General features: G+C 43.8%; 1 protein-coding gene across 1 annotated transcript; it reads right to left on the bottom strand.

The window, feature by feature from the left end:
- Positions 1-9629: 9629 nt before the first annotated feature.
- Positions 9630-18070, bottom strand: LOC130848739 (pregnancy-associated glycoprotein 2-like). The gene is made up of 9 exons (XM_057727145.1): positions 18018-18070; positions 16770-16920; positions 15677-15794; positions 15454-15572; positions 14077-14270; positions 13036-13152; positions 11452-11593; positions 11259-11365; positions 9630-9780 (listed from the first exon to the last, which is right to left on the bottom strand). The coding sequence occupies exons 1-9, from the start codon at positions 18068-18070 to the stop codon at positions 9630-9632; spliced, it is 1152 nt and encodes a 383-aa protein (XP_057583128.1).
- Positions 18071-18869: the final 799 nt, after the last annotated feature.

Genomic DNA, 18869 nt, shown 5'->3' with positions numbered 1-18869 from the left:
GTTCTAGTTCTGTGAAAAATGCCTTTGATAATTTGACAGGAATTGCATTGAATGTGTCAGTTGCTTTGGGCAGTATAGTCATTTTCACAGTGTTGATTCTTCCAATCCAAAGACATAATATATCTCCTCATCTGTTTGTGTCAACTTTGATCTCTTTCTTCTGTGGTATACTTTTCTGAGTACAGGTCCTTTGCCTCCCTAGTTAGATTTATCCCTAGGTATTTTTATTTTTATTTTTTTTTTGTTACAATGGTGAATGAGATTGTTTCCTTAATTTATCTTCCTCATCTTTAGTTGTTAGTGTATAGGAATGCAAGTGATCTGTCTGTTAATTTTGTATCCCACAGCTCTACCAGATTCATTGATAAGCTCAAATAGCTTTCTGGTGGCATCTTTAGGATTTTATATGTCTAGTTTCATGCCACCAGCAATCAGTAAGTTTTACTTATTTTCCAATTTTGACTCCTTTTATTTTATTTTATTTTTTCCCTGATTGCTGTGGCAAGGACTTTCTCAACTATGTTGAATATTAGTGACTAGAGAGGACATTCTTGTCTTGTTTCTGATCTTGGATTGCTTTCAATTTTTCACCTTTAAGAATGATGTTTTCTGTAGGTTTGTTGTATATGGCCTTTATTATGTTGAAATAGGTTTCCTCTATGCCCACTTTCTGTGAAGTTTTTTTTTTTTTTTTAACATAAATTGGTGTAGAATTTTGTCAAATGCTTTTTCTGCATCTATTGAGATAATCACATGGTTTTTATTCTTCAATTTGTTCATATGATGTATCCCATTGATTGATTTGTGTATATTGAAGAATCCTTGCATCCCTGAGATACAACCCACTTGATCATGGTGTATGATCTTTTTAATGTGTTGCTCCATTTAATTTGCTAGCATTTAATTGAGGATTTTTGCATCAAAATTCATAAGTGATATTGATCTTTAATATTCTTTTTTTGTAGAATCTTTGCCTGGTTATCATATCAGGGTGATTCTGGCCTCCTAGAATTAGGTTGGGTGTGCTCCTTCCTCTGCAAATTTTTGGAAGTGTTTAAGAAAGATTGGTGTTATCTCTTCTCTAAATGTTTGATAGAATTCACCTGTGAGCCAGCTGGTCCGGGACTTTTGATTGTTGGAAGATTTTTAATCACAGTTTGAATTTCATTACTTGTGATTGGTCTGTTCATATTTTCTATATCTTCCTGATTTAGTCCTGGAAGTTTTTTCCTTTCTAGGAATTTTTCCATGTCTTTCAGGTTGTCCATTTTATTGGCATAAAGGTGCTTGCAGTAGTCTTTTATGATGCATTTTTTTTTTATTTCTGTGGTGTCCTTTGTAACTTCTGTTTCATTTCTGATTTCATTGATTTGAGTCCTCTCCCTCTTGTTCTTGTTGAGTCTCACTAAATGTTTATCAATTTGTTTATCTTCTCAAAGAACCAGATTTTATTTTTATTTATCTTTTTTATTGTTTTCTTTCTTTTTCACTTATTTCTGCTCTCATCGTTATGATTTATTTCCTTCTACTAACTTGGGGTTTTGTTTCTTTTTCTTTCTCTGGTTTCTTTAGGTGTAAATTTATATTGCTTATTTGGGATTTTTTTTTTTTTTTTGTAGGAAGTTATTGCTATATACCATTCTTGGAACTGCTTTTGCTGCATCCCATGGGTTTTGTATTGTTATGTTTTAATTTTCATTGGTCTCTAGATATTTTCTGATTTGCTCTTCAATGTCTTGAGTCATCTCTTGGGTATTTAGTATCATATTGTTTGCCCTCCATTTGTTTAAGTTTTTTGCATTTTTTTTCTGTAATTGATTTCTAATCTCATAGCCTTGTGTTCAGAAAAGATGCTTGATACAATTTCAATTTTCTTAAGTTTATCAAGGCTTGATTTGTGACCAAAGATGTGCTCTACCTTGGAGAATATTCCATGTGCACTTGAGAAGTGTAATTTGCTGTTTTCAGATGGAATGTCATATAAACCTCAATTATATCTATGTGGTCTATTGTGTCATTTAAAGATTGTATTTCCTTATTAATTAGCTGGTTGGATGATGTGTCCTTTGGTATAACTGGGGTGTTAGCGTCCCCCAATATTTTTGTGTTACTGTCAATTTCCTTTTTTATAGGTGTTAGCCTTTGCCTTGAATATTGAAGTGCTCCTCTATTGGGTGCATATAAATTTATAATCGTTCTATCCACTTCTTGGTTTGATCCCATCATCATTATGTAGTGTCCTTTCTTGTCTCTTGCAACATTCTTTATTTGAAAGTCTATTTTATCTAATATAATTGTTGCTACTCCAGCTTTCTTTTGATTTCCATTTGTATGGAATATCATTTTCCATATCCTCTGGATATATGTATCTGTATGTGTCCCTAGGCCTGAAATGGGTCTCTTTTGGATAGCATATACATAGGTCTTGTTTTTGTATCCGTTCAGCCAGTGTGTGTCTTTTGGTTGGTGCATTTAGTCCATTTGCATTCAAGGTAATTGTTGACATGTGTATTCCTATTGACATTTGCTTAATTGTTTTAGGTTTGTTTTTGTATATCCTTTTGTTTTCTTGTATTTCCCACTGAGGTAAATTCCTTTAACATTTGGTGTAGGGCTGGTTTGGTGGTGCTGAATTCTCACAATTTGGCTTCTTAGTATATCTTTTGATGTCTCCATCGAGTCTGAATGAGCACCTTGCTGTGTAGTGTTCTTGCTTGTAGGTATTTCCCTTGCATCAATTTAAATATATCGTGCCACTCCCTTCTGGCTTGCATAATTTTTGTTGAGAAATCAGCTGTTAATCTTAACCTTATGGGAGATCCCTGGTATGTTATTCATCACTTTACCCATGTTGTTTTTTTTATTTTTTATTGGAATATAATTGCTTTACACACTTCTACCAGTTTTTCAGGTACACCAAAGTCAATCAGCTGTATTTATACACATATCACCATATTCCCTCCCTCCCTCGACTCCACCCCCACCCTCCCCATCTCAGCCCTCTAAGGCATCATCCATCATCAAATTGATCTCCCTCTGTTATACAGCAACTTACCACTGGCTATCTATTTCACAATCTGTAGTATATATATATATATGTCTGTGCTACTCACTCACTTCGTCCCAGCTTCCCCTTCACCCCCCGCCCACCCAACCTCATGTCCTCCAGTCCATTCGCTGCATCCGCATCCTTCTTTTTGTTTTGTCACTGGGTAATTTTCCATTGACTTTAATTTTTGTGAATTTGACTGCTATGTGTCCTTGTGTGTTTCTCCTCAGGTTTCTCCTACCTTCTTTGTGCTTCCTGGACTTGGGTGGCTATTTCCTTTCCCATATTAGGGAAGTTCTTAAATATAGTCTCTTCAAATATCTTCTCAGCTCCTTTCCCTCTCTCCTTTCTCCTCGCACCCCTAAAATGTGAATGTTGCTGTATTTAATGCAGTACCAGCAGTCTCTTAGGCTGTTTTAATTTCTTTTCATTCTTTTTACTTTATTCTTCTCTCAATGAGTGACTTCCACCTTTTTGTCTTCCAGGTCACTTATTCTTACTTCTGCCTCAGTTATTCTGCTGTTAGTTTCTTGCAGTGTATTTTTCATTTCAGTCATTGTTTTGTTTAACTCTGTTTGTTTGCTCTTTACTTTTCTAAGCCTTTGTTAAACTTTTCTTGCATCTTTTTGATCTTTGCATCCAGTCTTTTTTTAAAGTCCTGGATCATCTTCACTATCATTATTCTGAATTCTTTATCTGGAAGGTTGCCTATCTCCACTTCATTTGTTTGTTTTCCTGATGGTTAACCTTTTTCTTTCTTGTGGTACAAAATCCTCTGCCTTTTCATTTTCTCTGCTTTCTGTGGCTGTGGTTTTCATTCTTCAGGATGCAGGATTGTAGGTCCTCTTGATACTGCTGTCTGCTCTCTGGAAGATGATGTTGTCTAACAGGCTTGTGTACAATTCCTGATGGGAGAAATTGGTGATGGTTAGGGCTGGGTGTTGCTTCAGTGGGAAGAGCACAATAAAACTTTAATCCACTTGTCTGCCAATGGGTGGGACTGAGTTCCCACCCTTTTGGTTGTTTGGCATGAGGCAGCCCAGCACTGAAGATTGCAGGGTCTTTGGTGAGGCTAATGGCAGGCTCCAGGAAGGGTCATGCCAATGAACCCTTCCCAGAATCCCCACCACCAGCATCCTCAGCCCTGCAGAGAGCCACAATTGCCCCCACTTCTGCAGGCAACCTTCCAACACAAGCAGCTATGTATGGTTCAGTTTCTGATAGAGTCACTGCTCCTCCCCCTGGATCCTGGTGTGCACACTACTGTTTGTTTGACCTCCAAGAGTGGAGCCTCTATTTACCATGGTCATGTGGATGTCCTGCAAGCAAGTCCTGCTGACCTTCAGAGGCTGATTATCTGAGAATGCCTTCTCCAGTTGCCAGGTCCCCAGGTTGGGAAGCCTGATGGGAATCTCAGAACCCTCACTTCAGTGAGTGGACCTCTGTGATACCACTGTTCTCAAGTTTGTGAGTCAACCAACCAGTGTTTACAGGACTTGGTTTTATTGCAGTAGTGTCCCTCCCACTGTCAGACTGGCTTTTCTTTTGTTCCTGGTTGTGGGGTGTATTTCTTGGTAAGTTCTAGTATCTACCTGCCTATGACTGTTCAGCAGTTACTTGTGATTCCAGTGCTCTTGCCAAAGGGAGTGAGCACATGTCCTTCTACACCACCATCTTGAACCAGATATGAGGTCCATGAGGTATCTTAAAGGGAAATATTTATCTAAGATTATATGGTATATTAAGTGAAATGCAATTATTCATAATTCTGGTTATTGTAACCAAGTTTATTATACTGTAATGAGATGTTTAACCATTCTTTTAAGTCATCTAGATTTATAGACATTTTTATACTCTGAAGTTGTTACAAAAAGTGCTTCATCATCATGGAGTTTCATAGAAAAACTATGGAAGCAATTTCAAAGCTTCCACACCAAGACAATGGTTTTGTGAGGTTTCCAGCCTATACTGACTTAATGCAAGGAAGTTTCCTGCCCCAGGGGCTGCTAGATAAGGCATTTAGTGATTTTATTCCCTGACAAAGAGGGTGGCCTTCCTCATTAGACTTTAAGCAGTTACAGAATGTGGATCATTGCCTTTCTGCTTCCCATATGTATATGGGAGTAAAGTCTATTACAGGGGAATGAAACAGGAGGAAAGGGGACAGGGCACAAGCTTTGAAAGAGCGACATAGTCTTAGGACATGACACAAACTGAGTAGAATCAAATGAGTCCAAGATGTTGGACAATACCACTTCCACTAGACCTTGAACATCATAATGGAACCATAAGAATGAAAAAGTAGCCAGTGGCCCATTTCTAGGAAATCTCCTCCCCTTCCTGAAATAGCTGGAATACTCTTCCCAATTATTAGCCTATGAAATAACTCACCTCTATGAGAACTGACAACCATATACACTGGAACATGTCTCACTTTCTGAGATGGCCCATAGTCTGACTGTGGAGTGTGTTTCTCTCCAAAAAAATTAACTTCTTACCTATGAGTGTGTTTCTCACTGAATTCTGCCTGCAATGAGACATCAAGAACCTGAGCTTCCTTAGGTCCTGAAATAAAGTGTGTGATCTCAGTTGTAAGATTTTGGTTTTTGGCTGGATTCCAGTCTTGGCAGTGTGGATTCAAATCCCCATCAGGATTTTGCTGGGTTTGAGATCCAGCTGCATGAGCTTGAGCCCCAGTCTGAGTTTTGGCTGGGTTTGAGTCCAAGCCACGTGGGTTCATATGTCAATCAGGGTTTTGGCGGGGTTTCAGTCCTGGCCACCATGGTTCAAATCCCAATCTGAGGTGCAAGGTTTCAATTTCAGCATCATATCAAATCGACTGAGGCAAATAAAATATAAAAACAGCCATGACTGGGATTCCCCTGGTGTCACAGTGGAGGAGACTCTGTTCTTCCAATGCAGGGGCCTCAGTTTGATGCCTAGTCAGGGAACTAGATCCACCTACCACAGCTAATAATCCACATGCTGCTTCTAAAGATCCCTTATGCCTCAACAAAAGATCTTGTGCTACAACTCAGTGATGTCACAGCGAAATAAATGAGTAAATTTAAAAACAAGAAAAGTCCTAATGATATCCCTTTGTAAGTATCTATCACATTTTCTTTATCCATTCAACTCTTGGTGGATTTAAGTTTTTTCTATCTCTTGGCTATTGAGAATGATGCTGCAATGTACATGACAGGACAAACATCCAACTGAGATCATGATTTTAATTTTTTGGAATAAATACCCAGAAGTGGGATTGCTGGATCAAAGCAAATTTTCTTCTTATTTTTTTGAGGAATAGCCATTATGTTCTCCAGTGGCTGCACCAGTTTACTTCCCAACCAACACCATGTTGGAATCCACATCCTCTTCGACACTTATTATAGTTTGTTTTCTGATAATGGCCATGCTAATGGGTGTGAGATGGCATCTTATTGTCATTTGATTTGCGTTTTCTGGATGATCAGTGAGGGAGGACTATCCTCCCAAATTTACAGAATAGGTAACCAATGTGAAGAAATCAGCTTATGAAGGTCATATGACTGGTAGGTTTCAGAGGTGGGATGTGAACCCAGTCAGAAAAGCTCCAGGATGAGTATGCTGCACTTTTTTCCATGTGCTTAGCAAATCTGGGATCATGCATTACCTGAAATTCAAAAGTATTCTACTCTTTTCTCTTTATGTCTTTTTGGAATGATTTCTTGTAACACTAAATATTCTCTTAAAACACAATTTCATGGTAGTTGATTGCATGATAACCTATCTGTACTGTGGTCAATTCATGTTGAATGGGTCTTGGGATGTCCCAGTTTTTTCCTTATGTAAGAGATTCTGAGGACTACGTCCTTGCTTATGGAGGTTTTGGGTGCTTCTGATCATCACATTAGCATGCACTTTAGAAGAAAAATTGCTGGGACAAGACCATACATACTTTAAGAACAAGTCAACTCCAAAAAGATTGTACCAATTTATACTCTTCCTGGAAGTGTTTAAGATCTATTTTTTCCTGTTTTTTCTACCTATCTTCCCACCAGTGGCTATAAATCTCTGTGGTCTGCAGTGGGTAAAGAACACAAGTGGAAGGTGGGGTAAGATTGTTGCCTACAAGATCAGAGATTGGGACTTCACTGGTGGTTCAGCGTTTAAGATTCTGTGCTTTAAGTCTGGGGACTTTGATTTGATGCCTATCATGGAACTAAGATTCCACATGATGTGCTGTGCAGCCAATAAAAAAAGTTATGAAGATCAGATTTTATCCTAATGTTGGTAGCACAGCTAACAAATATAGAGCCTGAATAACATTGGGCTTATTAACAGACACAGCTCTAACCCTGGCCTTAGGCTCATTTAGGGAAGCACAGCCTGACTTCTTCTGGTTGATATTATGGCAGTAAGCCCTGTTGATACCAAATATCTCCAAACATGGATGCAGCACTGTGTTCTAGTTGAAGCATCTAACCATTCATCCATTCATTTATTGAACATATATTTATTGAGGCCCTACTATGTGCCTGTCACCAGTGGTGGGGCCAGAAGTTTGGAGGAGACTTCCTTCATCTGTACAATGGGGGTCATAACCTGCAGGGAGTCATGGAGACACATGGAAATGGCATATGCAAGTAACCTGAGCTATTCTTATTATTCTTATTGGTGATTTCTCAAAACAGAGAGACATTGCTTATGGTTGCATGAAGACCACATGGAAAATGATTTTGACACAATGTTCCATTAAATCTCCATTATACTCAGACCATGATATTTGCTATTAAAAAAATAACAGTTATGCTCTCACCTTTTCAGATTTATCAGCTCTGCAACTGGTCCTATTTCACTCCCCTCAAGCTGATCATTATCCAGTGCTATCCTGAAAGGACCAGGCACATGGCACCCTAGACCTACAGCAGATCTGTACACACAAGGGACTTGCAGGAATTAGGAGTGCATTTCAAAATGAGGAGGCAAGTCTGAAGTCAATGACCCCACTCTGGCCCTACACCAGCCATTTCTTGCCTCCCTGAGAAAGAAGACCGTCACTCTTCTGACCTCCTGTCTACGCCTCTCTTGTATTCTACATCTGGCACCCCCATTTGGGGTTGTCACTTTATCTGTCTCCATGAACTGGTGGGGATGCCTAACCCAGCCCACTATCTCTGGGGGTGCACCACAGCACCTGACACACTGTAGGTGCTCAGTCAACTTGTACTGAATGAAAAGATAAGGAAGGAAGGCAGACGTCCCTTTCACTCATGTTTATCTTGCCTGAGTAAAGGTCAAGACTATGCATTGTGTTGGGGTGAGTTTTCCACCTTATTTCCATTTTTCTATTCCTTTTCTCCTTTCTTTCTCCCTCCACCTCTGAGCCTTGCTGTCCCGAGTCTGGGCCTCTGCCAAGGGCCTCCAGTTGGGAAGAAGTGATGTTTCCACTCTAATTGTGCCAAACCATGCAGACTTGAACCAAATGCTTTGTTGATCTGCCCTTGGAGGAAGCTCAGAAAGGCTGAAGGCTTTGTGCACCCTGGGACTCTTTTACATGAGTGGCATCTTCCTCAAAAACCATGGAGGCAAAGGGAAGGAACATACTGGGCCCTAGAGGGGTGGGGCAGGCTAGGGATCCACACAGGCTGTCACTTGGCAAATGGGGCTAAAGAGGACACCCACTGTGTGGGTGGCAGAAAGCTGGTGACTGGGATGAGAGGACCAAGGGGAAACATCTCAGCTCACAGGGCCTCCCCCAGAAACCCCTGAAGCAAAAGACCACTGCCAGAGTTCCTCTGAGATGGGAAGAATAGAATATATTTTTATTACCCTTTCCTATCCCTCTGAATGAGGAGGTGGCACAGTTGGTGGAGCTGTTGCTAAATCCTCCATGGTCTAGAACACCCCCCGGCACTTCCTTTGGGGCTGCCTCTCCCCTGTTCCAGTCACGTGTTGTTGGAGGAACTGTCAATCATGTGGCACAATGCAATGTGACCAAGTAAAGCCAATCATAGTACCCATGTGCCCGCCAGGATGGATAGTCTAGGCCTGGACACATGATCTGAGGTGGACCAATCAGAACCCTCCCTGGAACCCTGATGTATTTTGAGCTTCTTTCTTATGGGTTAGATGCATTGGGGATATGCATATAGAATCCTGAGTGAAGAAAGTAGTCAGGCTAAAAGAATCAACAATGAGAGAAGAAAGAGAGTTAGGAGAGGAATTATGAGCTGAAGGCTTCTGATTTCTGGGGTCCAGTAACTGAGATGTATGAAACCGCTCTGGTTCCTGTGTCCTGTAACCCCACTATCCTTCCAGTAAATCCCCTCTTTCCTTGAAGCCAGTTGGAGTTAGGTTCCTCTCCCTTGTTCAGATGAGTTTCTAGATCCTGCTGGATTATGAAATACATCCCCAACACAAAGAAAGTCAATCACTCCTGTTAGCATCATTAGGGATGGAATCCTTTATTCTTTATTGAGAATAGGGATTTGCAGAGCACCAAACACAGTCCACCACCATCCCTGGGAGGGAGTGCACTATGTGAGAGTGAATATGTGGTTGGAGTATGCCTGACTGATTCCTGAAGCAGCCCCAGGATTTACACTGCGGGAGCCAGGCCAACCCTCTTGTTTTGCCAATCATAAACTGAGAAATACATCCTCAAGAAGGCGTCACCCAGGACCCAGGTCTCTGAACGGTTCCAGGTTTCTGTGCCCCCTCGAAACCGGCTGACACAGATGTTATAAGGACTCTGGGGGAGACAGAAATACGCCACAGTCAGACTCATCCCTTACCTACCAACCCCATAGCATCCATAGCCGGTGGTTTCTCAGCTTTATTTCTCTCCTTAATAAGTACCAAATTACTCTCTCAGCAGCTGTGGAAGTGGAGTGCCCTTCCAAAAACAAGAACAGCCAGGACATGTGGCTGCCATAAGGTAGGTGGGTGGGAGAGGGAAGGTTTGGAGTTTTGGATTAGCAGATGCATTCTACTATATAGAGAGTGGATAAACAACAAGGTCCTACTGTACAGCACAGTATTCAAAATCTTGTGACAAACGGTAATGGAAATGAATAGAATAAAGTATATACACACACATATATGCACAACTGAGTCACTTTGCTGTACAACAGATATTAACACAACATTGTAAATCAAGTATATTTCAATACAATCAAAAAAAAAAAAAAAAAGGACAGGTACAGCCCATAATTCCCTGGTTATCTCCTTCTGATCCATGCTCACTGTTTCCTCTGTAGAGAATGCCTTTTCTTCTCTCTTTTTCCCCCAACAAGGTGTTCTCCAGGCTGTGCTCAGCCCATGTAGGAAGACTTCCACGAACCACACTCACCCTCCCTGGCCACTCCAGGTTGGGTTGTTTGACTTATCCTGGTGCTCACCTTGTGTGTAGCCCTCATCACCCCCATTCTGGACCTGGTACCACTTAGCAGAGCCCCTGGAGGTCCTATTTGCATGGACTCCAGTGTAGATTTGCCTCAACCCAAGCAGGCTTCCTTATGCCTCCATGAGGCTGGGGGTTTCATATTACTGAAATTCCCTGTCTTCCTCAAAGCCTTCTTTGAGCCCATCAGCTTCCTCTAAATTCCTATAGGGAGCTGACATTAAGCCTCAATCTTGTTCCTGGGCTGTGCAGTCACTGTGCACCCTTTACTCATGTAGCATCCAAATTCCCCACAGAGAGGTCTGGTAGCCCAGCTCAAAGAGGGGTAAATGAGTCTTAGCAAGCAGAAATTGTAGCAGAGGATTAGGACAACCAAGTAATTCATCATCCAACCAGGACTCTTTCCAGATGGAAGGGAGAACACTAATGATGGTGGTGTGACAACACACTGAGACTGTCCCCAGACAACGCCACTGGTCACTTGGCCTATTTCAGGGATTGCTAGAGCTGACTTTCCTTGTTCACCTCATCTTAGGGCCTTGGTGGAATTGAAGCTCTTTGAAGGCAGAGGCGCTTAGTGTTCCCCTCTCCTTGTGCCTTGCACCATGCTGGCACAAGGTGGTGTCTCCATTTATTTCAGGATGATGGATGTCCTAGACTGTCCTCTACTCTCAAGTGGTTGATTTTGTCGGAGGTGCTGAAACAGCCACTTGGGCTCAGCAGCATCTGCAGTGGTGTGGGTTGGCCTGCAGAGGGCCCCCTCCTCCCAGCTGAAGCCCAGGGTTCCTGCAAGGGACAGATTTGAAAACAAGCCCCCAAGGTTGCCCCCTCACCTTCCAGATGTAGGCTTCAGCAGGCACTGGGTAGTCATTGTTATCAAGGGTGAAAATTATGCTCGGCAGGCTTGAAATGTAGCTACATGGAAGCCGATACTGTTAGAGAAAGAGGAGAGAGGTTGGCCCAGATGATACCTGGAGTGTGGAGAGCCCTGGGGTGACCCTGTGGCATGTCCCTTTACCTGTCCATCGAAAGGCATGGCGTTGATGAGATTCTGGATGCCTCTGACCAGTCTAGTTGGGCCAGCCAGCCACGTAGCCCCAGTATTCAGAATGGCCTGGCATCCACGGTGACAACCAATAACTACTCCATTGATGGTGATGCTGAGAGACAGTGGGACAAAGTGGGCACCAGGATCACACTGAAATCTTCCCCCATGACTGCCCCCCTCCCTGACTGTCTCCAGAACAGCCCAGCAGCTCATGCTCTCACTCTGTTTCCCTATGCTCTGGTCACATAAACTTCCTTGACTTCCTTTGAGTTCTTGAATTCACCAGACTCTTTTGTGCCTCTGGACTTTGGTATGTGCTGGTCGCCCTTCCTAGAAGACCCACATCCCCTTTGTCTAGCTAATTTCTCTTCATCTTCCAGTTTTTATCTTTAATGTCCCTTTATCAGGGAAATCTTTCCCCCCAGACTAGAACAGGCTCCTGTCTTAGTCGCTCTCTGAAGATTCATCCTGATTTTATAGCAAGTACTGAGGTGGTAATTTATTATGCGCGTGACTCATTTCATGTGCGTCTGCCTCACTAGATGTAAGGGAAGTTTGTATGTTCAGTGCCTGCCTCAACTGGGCTGCACAAAGTGAATGCACAATGTATCCTTGCTGAGTGAATGAATGAATGAATGAATGTATAAGTGGGTGAGTCAAAAAATGCATGAGGAATAACCAGAGACCTGTGTCTGGTGTCTGACCAGTAATGAATCAACCTACACAGTGAAGATGGATGTTCTCTGGGGCTGCAGATGCTCAGAGTGGTGGGGAGGGAGATACAGGCTACCATGTGAGAAATTGTTTCCCAGCATGGACCCCTACCCAGCTTAGAGACCAAGGCCCCTGGCCAGGCGATGCCCAAGGTAGCCCAAGGGCCTCCAAAGACCCATAAGCTTCTGTCTGAGGGTATCACACAAAATCCCATCAGTCATTCCCCTTTGTTCTCAGGCCACTGCTGGATCCCAGCTTCCTGATTCTGTCACAGCCTCAGCCCCACTGTGTTCCCGGGTTGTGAAGGTGGATGCAATGGGTATGGAGGCTGGCTCTTTGTATGAGTTTCTTTCAGTTATCAGGAATGCAGCCAACCCCTCTCCACTGCTGGTAAGCTTCTTCCTAAGGTGACTATTTCCCCCAGTTTGTCTAGGACTTCCCCTGTTTTTAAACTCTCAATTTTGCATACTAAGAACTCCCTTGCTCCTGGGTAGCCTTGGACAGTTGGTGATATTATCTCAACCCTGTTCAGGCATGCAAAATTCTCCTTGATCCTTTTTTCACTGTACATTATGGCCCTCAAAGCATGCCATTTGCCTCACAGCACATCTCTCCGGAACCTGTCCAGGACCCGCATCAGGAGGTCTGGGGTGATTCTGAGCCCATGGGTGGTGTGTCTATCTGTGTGTTTATGTGTTTGTTTGGATGTGTGTCTGTATGTGTCTCTGAGTGTGTCTGTGTGTGACTGCATGTCTGATTGTGCATTTGTGTGTGCCTGCCTGTGTCCATGTGCTTGTGCGGGAGCATCACCAGGGGTGGGCCACAGAGGGTGGGGCTTACCGGTTCATGATTATCTGCCACAAGTAGACTGGGGACATTGGTATCCACTTGAGCTGTCCTTTGTGGTAGCTGTGGTCCACCCCACCAAACATCACCACACTGCCATTCTCCTTGCTGCTGAGTAGAGAAGGAAGAGGGAGGGATCCTTCTCAGAGAATAACACCACTCACTGTGTGAGGGCTGTGGCTATCCACCCATCAGATGCCCTACTATGGTCCCCATTTTACAGAAATGGAAACTGAAGCAAGAGGGATTCATTATCTGGCCAGGTTCTGTCACCAACTGATGAGTGGCACAGAAGAGGTTTGAAGCTGGGCAGCCTGGCTGGGCTCTGACCACCAACCCTTCTGAAGAGGACGTGGTCCCCTGTAGCAACCAGAGTGCTCAGAGATACCCTCAGAAGACACCATGCTGCCGGGATGTGGCTTCCCCCTTGTGTAGCCAGTCATCTTTTCAGAAAATTCGAAGCTGGGGTACCCTAAAGCCATGGGTTCGGGTGCACCCAGTGTTGGCTTCATGGGCCTGTGACCAGTGCCCATCCATGGGGCCCCATGCTCAGCAGGGCCCCACACCTCTGCAATCCCTGTCTTGAAATTCCTAATAATTTTGGAATAGGAGGTACCAGATTTTCCTATTGCATTGTTTCCTGCCAATTGTGCGGCTGGTCCTCTGCACCTGGTGAAATGTTAGTGAGAAAGAAAATATTCCCTCCATCCCTCTCCTTCCTTCCATGTCAAATCCGTGAGCAAATTCTGCTGCCTTTACCTCCAGCCTGTAGCCTGACACCTTCCATTTCTCTCACTCTTCCCTCAACTTCCCTGGACAAAACAGCTGTGCTTGAGACCATGGGCATGGTAGAGTCCCAATAAAACTTAAGTTAGGGAAACCAGTGGCAGGGCCAGAGGTGGCCGTGGGCCATTATTTACGCTGGACTAAACAGTATCTCAGAAAAATTCTGGATCAGGAGGTCTATAATTTTTCATGAATCTGAAATCATTTTAAAGCAGATTTGGAGAGAGAGCTTGTGCAGATCAGACTTACGTGCTCAAATAAAAGGCAAAGACAGACTGAGAAATGAGGCCTCGTGTCTTCAGGTTGTCGAAAACAGGGGTGATGCTTTTGGGACCAAGCCTGGGATAGCCCAAGCCCAGGACACCATCAAAGAATGCATGATCCAACCCACTCTGGTTCATGCTCAGGACAAATGCCTGGCCCAGGTCGACAAGGTTCATGATCTGCAGGGGGAAAGAGTGATCCCACATAAAGGTTGCAGAAGTGGGGTTGGGACTGGGCTGGGTTGCAGATGCCATTAGCACCTCAGGGAAGACATGAGGCCTAGCTGTGCCCTGGGTGCACCTCAGATGGTTAGAACAAGCTGGGACAGGAACTTGGGGTCCATCTGTGCAGGGCTATGGATTGTAACCAACACTACTCCTCCTGCACAAACCAGCTAAGAGGGGCAAAATGGCCTCATGTGTTCTATTCAGGTGGGGAAACATAGACTCAGGACAGGACCAAATGATTCCCACATGAGGATAAAATGAGTAGAGAGCAGGGTAGTCTTGTCTTTGGCATCATCATGATCAGATGACAGAAAAGGACTGAATTCATTGCAATGTATTGTGGATTCTGCATCTGCCCAAGAAGGCAAAGCCCTTTACACAATGCTGGTGCCAGGGTTCTTATGAAAATTCTGCCTGGGAAAATTCTTTTGGGGTTGTGTGTCTGTTACAGAGAGAGAGATTGTACTCAGGCCCTTATGGGATGTAAGCCATAGATTTTATTGGGCTCTCAAAGGCAACCTTTTATCACACCCTTCCCATATCTGTGGCCCCTGCTTTCCCTGCCTACATGCCTGAAGCCTTCAGCTAACCCCAGGGCCCCAACATCAGATTTATCATTTCCCCAAATACATCATATATACATGAATCCTGATGTGTGAGCCCAGCTCCACCACTTACTAAGTGTCTGATATTTCCAAGGTCCTTGCTCTCTGCACCTCGGTTTCCTCCTCTTTATAATGGAGCTAATCATAGCTCTTGCTGTGTGGGGTTGTTGCAGGATTAAACATGTTATTACCATGAAAGTGCCCAGCACAGTCTGATAATAAAAAAGTGGGTGCTTTTCCCCTTCTTTTCATGCTCCCAGCAAAATTAACCTTGAGATTTTCATGGGCAAATGAGCTGCAAATCCACACCCCAAGCCACTCTCTGGATTAGCCATTTGGGAGTCTGTGTGTCAGCTTGGCACTGTATCCTCAGAGACATGCACTGTGGGGAGGTCAACATGCTACTAGGGGACCTTGAGAAAGAAAGGCCCTCCCAGCTGGTCCTGCATTTGTTTGGCAAGCAGTGGTTTCTCCCAGGGTCAGCCCTGTCTCATCTTCTAGTTTTCAGAAGCTGCTTTAGGCCTGATTACCCGAACGGTGTCATAGGCAACAAGTCCAACAATCTCCCCAGTGCTGTACTTGAAATCGATGGACTCGTCTGTGAGCCAGAAGGTTCTGGATGCCTGAGGGTTGAAGAGATTGTGTGAACCTGCAGACACAAGTGATTAGTGTCCCTCAGGGGCCAAGGAAGGAGAAATGGGTGGGAGGGGAATATAAGATGGGTGGGTGTTTGGGAGTAGGGCAGCTACTCACGGCAGGGGGGACTGGAGCAATAGATGGAGGGCACCCACATATAAGGTGTGCCGGTGTCAAAGACAAACTTGAACTCCTGAGGGGGTGTTCCAATGTTGATGTTGCCAACATAGCACATCTGTGGGGGGTACAGATGAATGGTTAGGGCAGGCCTGGCTGAAATGGCCACTCTTGATTCCCAGAGTGCTGCCTTCCTTGCGTTCTCCCATGTCTCCTGAAATCACTTTCAAACCGCCACACCTCACAGCCTCTGCTGAGAGTGGTGCCTTCATTTAATTTCTTTCTTTTATTTTTTTTTTTATTTTGGCCATTTGCAGTCTCAGTTAACTGACCAGTAATTGAACCCATCTCAGTGCAGTATTAGAGCTGAGTCTTAACCACAGGACATACATGGAAGTCCCAGTGCCTTCATTTGAGAAGCTCTCCATTCTCTCCTTCAAGGTCCAGCTGGAGTATTTCCTTCTCTATGTTGTCCTCCTAGGTTACTGCAGGCCTCTTCCTTTAAACTCAGACCATGTCCTATCATCATCACACACTTGGCCCTTTTATTGGACCTGTATTTACTCTTTGCCTATTATTCAGGCTGGCCTATGAACTCTTGAAGGAGAGATGAGACCTTTTTTAAAATCAATAACAATAACCAGAGAGTCACATTTTTATGGTGTCACAGGCCATAGGGCTTAGTAACATTTTACTGGTGGTCTTGGGCCTATAGAGGCTGACCTTCCTCTGCCTGCAGTTTCAAACAATGTACAGTTTGCTTTATCTTTTGATCAGGCAAGCCTCACCTTTCATCTGTAACTCTGTGGCTCATTTAGTTCAGAAAGAACAATCTCCCTCACACTAATGACATGTCTTTGGCATGGAATGGATGTTTACCTGCTCCTGGTCATTGCTGGGCCCAGTCACCACAGAATGAGAGCTGAGGATGAGAGTGCCTTCTCCTCTGGGAATGGGGTCCCTGTTCCCCAGTGTTTCTGCTTCCTGCCGGAGCCCCAGCCCCAACAACCATCCTGGCCCATCCAGGTCAACCAAAGTGCTAGGCTAGAGCACCAGGGGGTGCAGTGGAGCTCCATCCTCCCAACACACTCACATCTTGGTAGTTCCTCAGGGGTTGAAGAGAAATATCTGGGTCATCAGTGGCACTTTGCGACCTGTTGACAGTGTTCTCCTCCAGGAAATTTGTCAGCAGGTTTTCTTCCCTGAGGGTTTCTTGCCTGTTTGTGATCTTCGTTAGAGGGATTCTTTTACCGAACATTGGGAAAAGGAAACAAAAAAGGGGCAGCAATCAGCTGGCCATGTTATTGTATGACTGAGAAACCTTGCATTGTCATGACGCTGTGTATCTTCTCAGCATTTCTACGAGTTTGATGCTATTATCAGAATACCATGCAAAGACCTGGGCAAAGACCTTGGTTTGAATACTGATTCTGTTGTGTAATCTTGGGTGAATCATATGACTCTTTGGAGTCTCAATATCCTCATTGGTAAGAAGGTGGAATATAATAACCACCATCCTCCATATAGAATGTGGTGGGTATTATGTGAGATGATGGATATAATGTACATGATATGTAGGCGGTTTCAACAAAGAGAGCCATTATCATTGCTATGGCCATCCCACTGTGTCTTGTTCAAAGAAGCTCTGGGAAGCAGGTAGAAGGTGAATCATGATCTTCTTTTCACTGGGAGGAATTTGAAATGCAGGGAATTTGTGACTTAGCTGTGGTCACACTACTTGTTAGAGGTAAAACAGCCTAGAAGTAGCCTTCCTGTTGTTTCTCTGGGGATCAAGCAAAATAGAGTGGAAAGAGAGGAAGCCAGGAGATGGGGAATAAATTGGAAGAATTAAGAGGCTAGAGAAGCAAGGAAGAGTCAAAATAGAAAAGAAACAAATAAACAAAAATTCAGAGAGTTCCACATGCACAGTGGCATCCAATAGGATGGAAGACATAAAAGAGAGAGAGAAAGAGATGAGGAGACAGAAACATTGACACTGAAATGGAGAGACAGCAGAGAGTAGATACAAAAGCAAGTACAGGAGAAATGCTATTCCATAGGACCTAACTAACAGTTGCAGAGTTGGCGCACTGAACCATTCCAAGGAGTGCCATTTTCACATAGGTCATCATGTGACTGGCATCTCCAGAGTTGTGTAACCCTGCAGACCGACCCCAGAACATTTGTTTCCTTGGGAAGGTACACATCAATAAGTGTGAGCTGAGCTTTCAGCCTGTTAGGGAATGATTATATTTCCTTCTAACCCTGATGGGTGGAAAAATAAGAGGACAAGACAAACCCAAGAAACAGAGATGATGCCACTTACAGTTCCCGTACTTACATGACTAGGCACTCTGAGAGGGCCACCAGGCCGAGTATCCCAAGCCACCTCATGCTTCTAACCTGGACCAAGTACTCAAGACAGAGTGATTTCAAAGCATGCCATGGTGTCCAAGAGCTCCTAGTTATATATGCTCAGACCTGCCCAGAGAGTCCCCTTTAGGCCACTAATGGATCAGATAAGAAGTATGAACCCCTTGATAAAATTTTTACCTCGATCAATATCTGTGGGGAGTGGACTTTGAAAATGCTCTGAATACAGAGATTTCTACTGTAATGTCTTCCTTGGGGCTTGGCTACAGAACCAAAACTGAGCCCTTTGGACTAACTAAGAAGGGAGAGACTCTTGCCAACTTGAATACAAAACACTGCTACTAACATGATAAAAATAAATGCTAGGGGCCATACTTGACATTTGTGATCTCATGTAGTCATCCAATCTTCTTGATGAGATGTACATTGCAGTGCTCAGTTGAGGAGGAGATTGCAAGGAGGAATAGTGTTCAAATGGCAAAGTGTAGACAGGAGCAGCAGCCTAGTGACATACAAGTGAATGGCTTAAGGTAGTGGGACAGATGGCACAGACCAGGGACACTTATGATGCCAACCCGCATCAAAAATGTAGGCTAAAGTAGTATCACAATTGCAGAGTTTCACTAGGAAGAAATGTGATGCATGTGTCCCCAAGATACTTCATGTCATCCAACAAACATATACTGAGCACCCTGTGTGCTGGGGTCTGGGTTAGATGCTGGAGAGTCAAAGTCGAGTTATACCCAGAGGGTCCTTATCTTCAGGGAGCTAGCAGTCTAGGGCAGTCCTCACAAACTCATGGTGTAGGTGGCAAGAGAAA

The sequence above is a fragment of the Hippopotamus amphibius genome, chromosome 3, assembly GCF_030028045.1.
Source record: "Hippopotamus amphibius kiboko isolate mHipAmp2 chromosome 3, mHipAmp2.hap2, whole genome shotgun sequence".
Taxonomy (NCBI): domain Eukaryota; kingdom Metazoa; phylum Chordata; class Mammalia; order Artiodactyla; family Hippopotamidae; genus Hippopotamus; species Hippopotamus amphibius.
Note: the sequence above shows the minus strand (reverse complement) of the source record. Positions and strands in the feature narration are given on the sequence as shown.